General features: G+C 34.7%; 1 protein-coding gene across 8 annotated transcripts in view; it reads left to right on the top strand.

Moving 5' to 3' along the window:
• TENT2 (terminal nucleotidyltransferase 2) overlaps positions 1-12,879 on the top strand; it is a 79,102-nt gene that overhangs the window by 45,593 nt on the left and 20,630 nt on the right. For 7 of the 8 annotated variants that reach the window (XM_058440765.1, XM_058440767.1, XM_032156972.2 and 4 more), the window contains one exon: positions 3,240-3,283. In XM_058440765.1, coding sequence (XP_058296748.1) covers positions 3,240-3,283 — 44 coding nt within the window. Of the gene's footprint in view, positions 1-3,239; positions 3,284-7,209; positions 7,503-12,879 lie in introns of those variants that run through there. The other variant, XM_058440766.1, reaches the window with a different exon arrangement.

The following is a 12,879-nucleotide window of genomic DNA, read 5'->3' as shown; positions in this document are numbered from 1 at the left end:
AGAAGAAATGAGATGATTAAAATAGATAGTCGCTTTTCTTGGCAGTATCACATTACTGTAAGGGAAAAGGGCAAACAAGAGTCTGCAAGGTGTATTGAGCAGTTACAGCTCTGCCACAAAAAACTAGTTTTTGTGACTTTGGTCAAGTTATCGTACCTCACTGGCCTTAATCTCACCTGTAACACAAACAGTTGCATTAAATGACCTTTATGTTTTGTTTAACTTCTTAAACGCTTTAATATCTTTTCTGCCATAAACAGAGAAAGGAAATAGGTCCTCTGTATGTAGAAAGGTTAAAAAGATTAACACAGTTCCTGGAATAAATTCCAGTAGTCAGTAATTGACTACAGATACTTGAAAGATGACTGATCAAACATGAGGGGGAATTGAGAAAAGATTTTAATTATAACTTAAGAGCTAATGAAAAAGGAGGCCGGGCACGGTGGCTCACGCCTGTAATCTCATCACTTTGGGAGGCTGAGGCCGGTGGATCACTTGAGGTCAGGAATTCGAGACCAGCCTGACTAACATGGTGAAACCCCATCTCTACTAAAAATACAAAATTAGCTGGGTGTGGTAGTGCATGGCTGTAATCCCAGCTACTTGGGAGGTTGAGGCAGTAGAATCACTTGAATCCGGGAGGCAGAGGTTGCAGTAAGCCTAGATCGTGCCATTGCACTCCAGCCTGGGCAACAAGAGCGAAACACTGTCTCAAAAAAAAAAAGTAACTAAAAAGGTAAGATCATCAATTGGCTAGAAATAATAACATTAATGAATATTCATGGAATGTTTACCATATTCCTAGGCATACAGAGCTTTCTGGTAGACATTTTAAAATTGTCCTTGCAGAACCTGGCCAATGTGGCGAAACCCTGTCTCTACTAAAATACAAAAAATTAGGTGGATGTGGTGGTGCACACTTGTAATCCCAGCCAGTGGGGTGGCTGAGGCATGAGAATCACTTGAATTCAGGAGGTGGAGGCTGCAGTGAGCCCAAATCGTGCCACTGCACTCCAGCCTGGGTGACAGAGCGAGACCCTGTCTCAAAAAAAATAATAATAATAAGTAAATAAAGTTGTTCTTGGGTTTTCCAAATTAATGATTCTTAGTGTGATTGAAGATCTGCTATTTAAAATTTAAATTTTTGGTACATCTATATGGAAAGTTTATGGGTATAAATTTGTGGGGTCTCTACCAGCAAGCTGTTGTGGAAACCATGGGCAAAGTAAAATTTTGTAGATTAGCTATATTCAAGGCATTACCTATTAATCATGTACTCTGATAATGAGCTTTTGTTTTGTTTTTAGTTTGCCTTTGAGAGAGAAATTTAAAAGACTGAACCCGTAGTCCAAAATTCTGAAGTAAAATAGATGTTATAGTCAGATTTTTCCGGAATTTACATTGCTTTGGAGTAAGATAAACATTTTAAGAACTACTAAACTCATTGAGACTAGTATCAGGATATTGTTAATAAATAACTTCTGCAGTACACTAATTGCTTCTCTGATGACTAGTGTTTATAAATCCTTTAAGGTTGTAACATAAAGAATTTACGTAATGATAACCCTGCCTCCAAAAACTTCCAAATTATTGAGTTCTAAAAGCTTTTTTGTCCGTGGAAAGATCCTCAACCAGTGGCTAGTATTTGTTTTTCTCTCCTAGCATTCTAGTTATGGTACCAGAATGAGATAAAGGTTTTTTATTCTAATTCTCTATAATCTTCTCTTCATCCTTTGTTTTATTATATTTTTAGTATACTAGATTATTGAATGGGAAAGGTATTCAAGTTTTTAAGTAAACTAATTTCTTGTAAGATTTTCCAATTTGACTTCTATATTATAACCAAAATTACTAGAAAGCTATTAAAAAGTCTTATACAAATATAGAGACATTTAGAATTAAAGTGAGTGGGATTTGAGTTTACTTGGCAGGTCTTCTAGAATGTTGAGTATTTGAATGCCTCTTAGGGGAAAGGAATATATATATCCTTACTTCCTAAGGGTGATTCTGGTAAGTAATGATTGAGTTTTTTTTTTTTTACTAATATTCTCAGTCATGTACTCAGAACATGCAGAAATACCATGGAATTTCATTTTATGCCAGTTTTCAACATGGGGATGAAATGTGATACATAAAGGAAATTTAAATAAAGCATCCTACTTTGTACTATGTGGTAAAAATTTATACCCTTTTAATTATAGTTGGAGACCACGTAAGTTGGTCATAATGGTTCATTACATTTACATTAATATATTTCAGAAGTCATTTTTTAAAGTTTTTGCTAAATCATACGTTAAAAGTGAATTAATATGCTTTATTGTTGAGTTTATGTAGTTGTTATACATAGTGTATTCCTAATTCTTAAATCCTTCCTAATTCTTAAATTTGAAAATGTATTACTTATATTTTACCATACTCATGACATTATATTTTACAGTTATTTCTTATATTGTGAATGTTAGGCACTTAGCCTTTTTATATTGTTCTTTTCATATTAAAACAATGTAAAATTACTGTTAATGCATTTAATGAGATTGGATTTGTTTAAAACGATTGGTGAAGGATGACACAAATATGATGGTAACATGAGGATAATTTCTTTGTATGAAATTTTATTAATAGCAGATTGGTGCCCTTAGTTTTCTAACTTTTGCTGAGCATTCTTTAAAAATGTACTAATGAGGTTGAAGATTTTTCTTTCACTTTTATTTGATTTTTTTTGCTGTTATTTGCAGTATATCAGTTTCCTGAACGCTTTCAATTTTGGTATTGTCAGTGGAAATTAAATAATAAAGGGACAATTATGAAAGAACTATTTTTATCTCCTAGTGTCATTGAACTGTATTTTTAAAATTACAGTTTTTGATTGCTACATCCATCTTAATAATGTCTATTCAGTATCTGTAGAGCAATCCTTGTCTTGCTTATTGTGTGTGTATGTCTGATGTTGGACAAATTATATGTGTCCCTTTATTGATAGCCTATTATTCTAAAACCATCTGAGGAACACTGATTTACATAGGGATATATGTAGTTTATTAATAAAACCTTAGTTTGTCAACTTAAATATATTTTAAATACAAACTTAGGGATAAGAATTAATTTCATGAAATATTTGAAAACTGTTGAATTTTAGCATAAACCCTTATAGTCTCATACCTGGGATGTAGCTAACGAGTTATTGCATTGTAAAATGAATCACGTGAATCACGGAAGCTTTAAACTTTTTCTTTTTATAGCCCTACCTGAACCCATCCTTCCATCCCTCCAAAAAATTTACCCAGTAAGTGTTTCTTATAAATTATTATAATACATTTTATGTCAAGTGTATGTAGAACTATTATAAGTAGTATTAATGTGACTATAAAAGTAGTAAGGCTAAGTACATGATAACATTTTCTATATATACCAAGAGAACATTAAAAATGTTTCATATGCTGTTTCAGAAAACTCTCTTAGTTCTTATTTTGTTATTGGCAGTCTGGTCAGTTGTGTTAATGGTGGAATTTGTTTTGCATGATGCTCAAGATTATCACTAATGGAGATTAAATATACTCAGTTGCCCATTTGGCGTTATTCCAGTTTTCTTCCTACTATTTTAAAATATAGCTTCACAGCATTTCTTTAGTTAATAACTCAGAAATTTTTTGGCCCAGTATATTTATACTTTGAAAAGCAGGGGGAAAGAAGTTGAACAATTGGATAATCTTTCTTTAATTTGATCTTGCTAAGTAATACACCACAACAGATAATATTAGTACACTATTCTTGTCTGCATAATACTATGAATCCTGCTGACATTAATTGGAAACATTCAAGAAATGAAGTGTGGCCACTAGAAAAAATTTAGTATGTACTTAGTTTGAGTTTAGAGACATAGGTTATGTATGTATTCATAATCTATAAGAATCCTTGTGTTTCTTTTTCAGTTTTCGTGTATTCTTTCTCCAGAATTGTTTCTTTGTTTTATATCATTAGTGTTTTCCTCCATAGTCATGCTTTTTCCTGCGTTTATTTGGAAATAATATTTAAGCTACTTGTTTAGAATGTTTGACTACTCTTCTGAAACCACATAATTTTTACATATTGGTTTCATTTACTTATAAGAAAAGCTGTCTTCTAAACTTACTAAATGGTCATATTACAAAGAGAAATACACCAGCTTAGATGATTAATTTTCAAAAAACTTATTTATTGTGTCACACAAAATATAACAAATTTACTTGACATGGAACATCAATTAAATATAGTTTAATATCTGACAATTGAGAAGAACCGATGTTCTTGGTTTTGAACATAAGTTATTATTGTAATGCACACATGCAAGGTGCTGGATAATAAAGGTTCATTTTAATACAGCCCTGCTGTGGTGGAGATCTCACATTCTGTGGAAGGTCATCTACTAGAAGAGACTGTATAACAAGAGCCTTTTAGAATCTGGCTACCTCATCTTCCCCTTTTAAAAAAAACTAGTTTCTGCTATTATGAAGAATTATTATAATGAGTTTCCAGTATAGCTAAGGATCAGTCTTTATGGTCTCTTAAACATTATGAAAAATGAAAGAAAGTACAGAAATAGAGATAACTTGACCATTTTGGCCTTATTCTTTTTAATCTTTTTATTTTTTTTGTAGAGACGGTCTTGCTGTGATGCCCAGTTTGGTCTCAAATTCCTGGCCTCAAGCGAGCCTTCTACCTTGGCCTCCCAAAGTTCTGGGATTATAGGCATGAGCCACTACACCCAGCCTGTTGGCCTTAATTTTGAATGTTTTTCTCTCTCCATAAAGTATTGACTCTTTTGTTTGTACTGAAAGGTCATATTTCATTTTATTGACCCAACCTCATCTTGCTTTAAGACGCAGGTGTCAGTGTAGAAAGAGCTGCATGTGTTCTTTAGCAAAGGATCTAATAAACTTATCCCAAAATAATATTGTGTATTGAAAAATGCTTCTGCAGCAGTCTCACTTAAAACCCTATGCTACATGAAGCTCTTTTTACTAATATAGGAGACTGGCGAAATATCATTGTACTGTGGTTGGGGTCAGAGGGAATGCTTTTATAATACTCAGGTTCTTATTAATGGCCCCATTTTCACTTCTGTGTTCTGTTTTTCTTATTATCTAGCTTTCTCCCATGACAGTCCTGACTTCTGTTCATATCCACTACCTCTGGCCCTATGCTCTCCATCTGTTTTGCTTATAAGCTTATTTCTATACCTGTAATGGGGAAATGGATTTAGCCCCAAGGCCTTAAAAAATACTAATAGCAAGACCTGCCAGATTAGGAATCTCCTAATTTGCATTCACATATGGTTACATTGCCATCACAAATATTTAATTAATTTACCTTTACTATAGGATTTTTGTTTACATGGATAGGGACTTACTACCTCTTCTCACACAAGATTTTTTGTTTTATATGAAACCTGTAAGCTGGTCAGCAGAACACATTTTTAATGGTCCGTCTGATGGAACAAACAAGTCAGCTTGTTTGCTATTATTAATAATAACCATCTGGGTGTGGTGGCTTATGCCTGTAATCCCAGCACTTTGGGAGGCCGAGGTGGGTGGATCACGAGGTCAGGAGTTAAAGACCAGCCTGGCCAAGATGGTGAAACCCCGTCTCTACTAAAAATAGAAATACTAGCTGGGCATGGTGGCAGGTACCTGTAATCCCAGCTACTCAGGAGGGTGAGGAGGAGAATTGCTTGAACCTGGGAGGCGGAGGTTGCAGTGAGCCGAGATTGCGCCACTGTACTCCAGCCTCGGCGACAGAGCAAGACTCCGTCTCAAAAAAAAAAAATATATATATATATAAAGTAGCCATCGTTTAGTTTCCATTATATATGTCAGCATACTGTACATTTTATACACAATTTAAAAAATCCTGAACAAATAAACTTGCAAGGTATTATCCCTCTTTCACTAATGAAGAAACTTTTAGAAATGTTACATGATTGATCCAAGTGATACTAACAATTTTTCCATTCTACTCTTTCTTGGGGGAAGGCAAAATTACAGTAGTATTCACTAACATTTTACCTAATTTCTGTTGCTTATTACATTTTATTTGTATACATCTGATTGTTCATATACAGATATACCTTTAAGGACAGCAGTTACGGCAGAATTTCAGCTTGTATAAATAAGTTTTAGAAAAGTTAACAACAACAAAAAAACAACTTTGTTACTTTACAGAGGAAACCACAGGGTTCTTTTAAATTTTGAGCTTCTCTAATACAAAATAGGGTTTATTTTTAAAATAAGAGAAAACAATTTTGGAATGGAATAAATTTGTTCAGTATACTATCCTTTTTAGTCATTTTCATATTTTCAAAATTTATAACATTTTAAATATTTTTAAAATTGGTATATTTCAGTTCATTTGTGATATGAAAGGGATAAAAGGCTATAGACATCATTGTCTCTAAAAACTGTATTATAGTATAGAATTACTGAGTATTACTAAATTCTTATTGACTTAAACAACATAGCTGATAGAGGGCAGAGTATTTACTATTCAGTTGAATAAATGAAGCTGAGAAAGTTAAATATATAAACAGATTGAGCTTAATGAAAGAATCTTTATTTTTTTATTTTTTAATTTTATTTTATACTTTAAGTTTTAGGGTACATGTGCACAATGTGCAGGTTTGTTACGTATGTATACATGTGCCATGTTGGTGTGCTGCAGCCATTAACTTGTCATTTATCATTAGGTATATCTCCTAATGCTATCCCTCCCCTCTCCCCCCACAAGAATCTTTATTTTAATGCAAGCATATTACTATGAGGGTTAACTTAAATTTATGCTAGGTAGATTTATCAATACAACTTCTGTTTTTTAGCTATTTGTTTCCTTCCCTGAAAGTATCTTTGTACTCTAGGAAACATTTATGTTAATAGAGTTGGAAGAAAATTACCTTCTTCTTTTTAATAGTTATGAAATAAAGAATTCTATAGCTTTTCTGTGTAGTTAAATGTTAAAAAGCACCTTAAATTATACATATATACACATACAGTAATGTGCTGCAGAATGATGTTTTGGTTAATGACAGACCACATACATGATGGTGGTCTCATAAGATGGTAATAGAGCTGAAATATTCCTGTCACTTGGTTTTTGCTGTACTATACTTTTTATCATTATTTGTGAGTATACGCTTTATGCTTATTTAAAAAACAAGCTAACTATAAAATGGCCTCATAGGTCCTTCAAGAGGTATTCCAGAAGAATATGTTATATGAAATGACAGCTCCATGCATGATATTGTCTCCAAAGATCTTCCAGTGGGACATGATGTGGAGGTGGAAGACAGTGGTAGTGATGATCCTGATACTGTGTGGGCCTAGGCTGATGTGTATGTTTGTGGCTTTGTTTTTAACAAAAAAGTTTAAAAGTAAGGAAAAAAAATTTTAAATAAAAAAAATCTTATAGAATAAGGATATAAAGAAAGAATATTTTTGTATCGTTGCGCAATGTGTTTGTACTTTAAGCTGTGTTGTTACAAAACAGCCTAAAAGTTAAAAAGTTTTTAAAATAAAGTAAGCTATGGTTAATTTATTATTGAAGAAAGGAAAATTTTAAAATAAACTTAGGGTAGCCTAAGTGTACAGTATTTATAAAGTCTACAGTAGCGCATAGTAATGTTCTAGGCCTTCACATTCACTCACTACTCACTCATTGACTCACCCAGCAACTTCTACTTCTGCAAGCCCCACTCATGGTAAGGGTATACTGTTTTTTATCTTTTATACCATGTTTTTAGTGTACCTTTTCTATTTTTAGATATGTTTAGATCCACACATACTTACCATTGTGTTACAGTTGCCTACAGTATTCAGTATAATAACATGCTGTACAGGTTTGTAGCCTGTGCAGATATACGTTTGAGGTGTTGCAGGTTTGGTTCCAGGCCACTGCAATAAAGTGAGTCACATGAATTTTTTGGCTTCCCAGTGCATATAAAAGTTACACTTAACGCTATCATGTAGTCTCTTAAGAGTGCAATAGCATTATGTCTAAAAAATGTACGTACCTTTGTTTAAAAATTCTTTATTGCTACACAATGCTAACGATCAGCTGAGCCTTCAGCACCAGTTGTGGAGAGTCTTGCTTTGATATTGACGGCTCCTGACTGACCAGAGTGGTGGTTGCTGAAGGTTGCGGTGGCTGTGGCAGTTTCTGAAAATAAGACAAGAGTAAAGTTTGCCACACTGATTGACTCTTCTTCACAAAAGATTTTTCTGTAGTGTATGTTGATCTTTGCTAGCATTTTATGTACAGTAGAACATCCTTTAAAATTGAAGTCAGTCCTCTCAAATCCTGCCACTGCTTTACCAGCTAAGTTTATGTAATGTTCTAAATCCTCTATGCACTTAGAAATATTATCCCTCTTTCACTAATGAAAAAACTAAGTCTTAGAAAAGTTACGTGGTTGATCCAAGCAGTACTGGTATTTTGTTGTCATTTCAACAAGATTCATAGCATCCTCACCAGGAGTAGATTCTGTCTCAAGAAACTACTTTTCTTTGCTCATCCATAAGAAGCAGAACTTCATCTGTTAAAGTTTTGTCATGAAATTGCAGCAGTTCAGTCATATCTTCAGGTTCCACTGCTAATTCTAATTATCTTGCTGTTTCCACCACATCTGCAGTTACTTCCTCCACTGAAGTCTTGAACCTCTCAAAGTCATCCAAAAGGGTTGGCATTAACTTCTTTTAAACTTCTGTTCATGTTGATATTTTGACCTCCCATGAATCATGAATGTTCCTAATGGTATCTAGAATGATGACTCCTTTCTAGAAGGCTTTCAATGTACTTTGTCCAGATTCATTAGTGGAATCACTATCTGTGGCAGTTATAGCCTTGTGAAATGTGTGTCTTAAATAATAATACTTGAAAATGAAAATTACTCCTTGATCCATGGGCTGTAGAATGGATGTTGTGTTAGCAGGCATGAAAACATTAATCTCTTTGTACATCTCCATCAGAGCTCTTTGATGACTAGGTGCATTGTCAATGAGCAGTAGTAGTAGGTCTCAACAGTGGGCTTAAAATATTCAGTGTACCATGCTCTAAAGAGATGTGTTGTCATCAAGGCTTTGTTCCATTTATAGAGCACTGGCAGAGTAAATTTAGCATAATTCTTAAGGGCCCTGGGATTTTGGAATGGTACATAACATTGGCTTCACCTTAAAGTTACCAGCTGCATTAGCCCCTAACAGGAGTCAGCTCGTCCTTTGAAACCTTGAAGCCAGGCATTGATGTCTCTTCTGTAGCTGTGAAGGTTCTAGATAGCATCTTCGAATAGAAGCCTGTTTCATTTACACTGAAAACTCTGCTATTTAGTGTAGCTGCATTCATCTGTTGTTCAGTGTAGCGATGTTAATTTAGCGAGGTAACTTCTGGATAACTTGCTATAGCTTCTTCATAAGCACTTGCTGTTCACTTTGTAATTTTATGTTATGTAAATAGCTTATTTCCTTAAACCTCATAACCAGCCTCTGCTACCTTCCAGCTTTTCTTCTGCAGCTTCCTCAACTTTCTCATCCTTCATAGAATTGAAGAGAGTTAGCGTCTTGCTCTGGTTAGGTTTTGGCTTAAAGAAATATTTTGGCTTGTTTGATCTATCCAGACCAATAAAACTTTCCATATCAGCAATAAGGCTGTTTTGCTTTTTTATCATTGATGCGTTCACTAGAGTAGTACTTTTAATTTCCTTCAAGAACTTTTCCTTTGCATTCACAGCCTGACTGTCATTGGTGCAAGAGACCCTACCTTTTGGCTTGTATTGGTTTTCAGCATGACTTCTTCACTAAGCTTAGTCATTTCTTGCTTTTCATTTAAAGTGAGAGATGTGTGGGTTTTCCTTTCACTTGGATGGCCATTGTAGGGTTATTAATTGGCCTAATTTCAGTATTGTTGCATCTCAGAGAATAGGGAGGCCCAAGGAAGGGGAGAGGGACAGGGGAATTGCCTGCCAGTCAGTGGAGCAATCGGAGTACACATAACATTTTTGATTAAGTTTGCAGTCTTATGTGGATACCATTTGTGGCACTCCAAAACAATTACAGTAGTAACATCAAATATTACTGATCACAGATCACCATAACATATAATAATAATGAAAAAGTTTGAAATACGAGAATTACCAGAGTGGAACACAGAGACCTGAAGTGAGCACATGCTGCTGGAAAAATGGCAGTGCTGATAGACTTGCTAGATACACCATTGCCATAAACCTTCAATTTGTAAAAACTGCAGTATCTTCGAAGTACAGTAAAGTGAAGTGCAATAAAACGAGGCGTGCCTGTATATATACAATGGGCCCTCTGTATGTGGGTTATGCATCCATGGATTCAACCGACCACACATCAAAAATATTCAGGAAAAATAAAAATACAACAATAAAAATACAAATAAATATAGTATAACAACTATTTAGATGGAGTTTACATTGTATTAGGTATTGTAAGTAATCTAGAGATGATTTAAAGTATATGAGAGGGTATACATAGGTTATATACAAATACTTCACCATTTCATGTAAGGGACTTTAGCATCCCCTGGAGCCCTGGAACCAGTTGCCTAGGAATACCAAGGTACAACTGTACACACACATATATAGAAACTTTCTTCATTTTAAAAATCGACCTAATATGAGGAAGGGATCGATCAGTTACCTGAAACGTGCTATAAATGAATACCTTTGAAAAGATTTAGCCAGCTGTGGTGGCCCATGCCTGTAATCCCAGCACTTTGGGAGGCCGAGGAGGGTGGATCACGAGGTAATGAGATCGAGACCATCCTGGCCAACGTGGTCAAACCCTGTCTCTACTAAAAATACAAGAATTAGCCAGGTGTAGAGGCACGTGCCTGTAGTCCCAGCTACTCAGGAGGTTGAGGCAGGAGAATTGCTTGAACCCAGGAGGCGGAGGTTGCAGTAAGCTGAGATCGCGTCACTGCACTCCAGCCTGCGCGACAGAGTGAGACTCCGTCTCAAAAAAAAAAAAAAAAGATTAAAAAATTTTGGTGGAGATTTTTTTTTTAATGGTTATAAAACATTGTTTTAAAGTTGGCACTACTTTAATTTTGAAAACAGAAAAATTAATTTGGAAATAATACATGAAAAGTTGCAGGAGGTAACCACACTATATTGTATAAATGTGCAATAATAATGATATGTGGCATATACTAAACAGTTAATAAATCCTTACAACAGCCATCTGAGTATTTTTCCTTTCCTTGTATTATAAATGACGAAGCTGAGGAAAGCTAGGTAACTTGATTAAATACCTGCAGCTAATAGAAGGGTGATGCTTCACACTCAGTCTGACTTCAAAGCTAATGCTCTTAGTCACTTCATTATAGTACCTCTACTTTATGTTATATACTTACTTTGATCTCACAACTTGTAAAATCTACTAAAATCAGATATAATTAAAGGAAATTTTATGATGAATCTTTAACATACGTCACCAGATTAATGATGACCTACTTGTGTGCAATTCAGATATCTTTGCAGAAACTTCAAGATATCAGTTAGTTCTTTTTCTTTTCAGGCAGAAGTATTCCCTATCAGTTCTTCTTTTCCTTGTAACCTTCTTTAACATATATTTCTAGGATCTCATAATTCATATCATTAGGAAATTATGCTTAATCTCTTAATAACGTAAATTTCTGTTTACTTGGAAATGGAAAGTGATCATCTTTGATTTAAGCCTTTCATCATTTAAAGAACAGTTTTCAAATAGAAGGTTAGCCATTCTAACTTATTCCAGAAAGTGCTTAATTGTCCAAATTTCAGACTTTGAATTTAACATAAGATATCATGGGACAGTCTCAGAAAAAAATGATGGAATCTGGCAAAAGGTATTTTTGCCATTATTATAGACAGTTCTATGAGCAGAAGTGGTGAGAGTTCTCAGATGTTTTCCAAGGGGTTTTCTATTTAATTTTTTTTAACTTGAAGAGAAATGAAAGATTACGTGTCTTCTAAAGGATCAACATTTAAAAATCATTTGGAAAATGTTTTCAGGAGTTAACAGGTTATACATTTGATTATCAGAAGCCCAGAATAAGATATCAACCTAAAAAATATAATTAATCTTCCCTCTATATAGGCACACAAGCAACAGTAAAAATTTGTAACCCAAAAATGTATTTATTAAAAAGATGGATGTTACCAGTTTAATTGCTATTCTGTCTACTTACTTTGTAATTTTAAGGCTGCTTTCTTTCTCTGACTTTTTGGTTGCTCTTTATGTACTTTCTAAAATATTAGTTTAAGTTCTGAACCCCCTTGTCCTATCTGAAGTAGCGTGTATTTTTCTTAAATACATAACTAAGGTGGGGAAGCTGCCTTTTAAAGAAATTCTTTTTTTTTTTTTTTTCTTTTTTTTTTATGAGACGGAGTCTTGCTCTGTTACCCAGACTGGGCTGGAGTGCAGTGGCATGGATTCGGCTTACTGCAACCTCCACCTCCCGAGTTCAAGCGATTGTCTTGCCTCAGCCTCCTGAGTAGCTGAGATTACAGGCGCCTGCCACCATGTCCAGCTAATTTTTGTATTTTTAGTAGAGACGGGTTTTCACAGTGTTGGCCAGGGTGGTCTCAAACTCCTGACCTCGAGGGAACCGCTCACCTTGGCCTCCCGAAGTGCTGGGATTACAGGCATGAGCCACCGCGTCAGGCCTTAAAGAAATTATTTGTTGAAATTTTAAAGCAAAGAATCTCTCTGTAATGTGAATGATCATTAAAAACTGGGGATTTCTTTTCTTTCTTTCTTTTTTTTTTTTTCTTGAGATAAGGTCTTGCCCAAGCTGGAGTGCAGTGCTGCAATGATGAGCCCTCCTGGGCTCAGTAGCTTCTCGTGCCTC

Source organism: Hylobates moloch, unplaced genomic scaffold (assembly GCF_009828535.3).
Source record: "Hylobates moloch isolate HMO894 unplaced genomic scaffold, HMol_V3 SCAFFOLD_6, whole genome shotgun sequence".
Classification (NCBI taxonomy): Eukaryota; Metazoa; Chordata; class Mammalia; order Primates; family Hylobatidae; genus Hylobates; species Hylobates moloch.
Note: the sequence above shows the minus strand (reverse complement) of the source record. Positions and strands in the feature narration are given on the sequence as shown.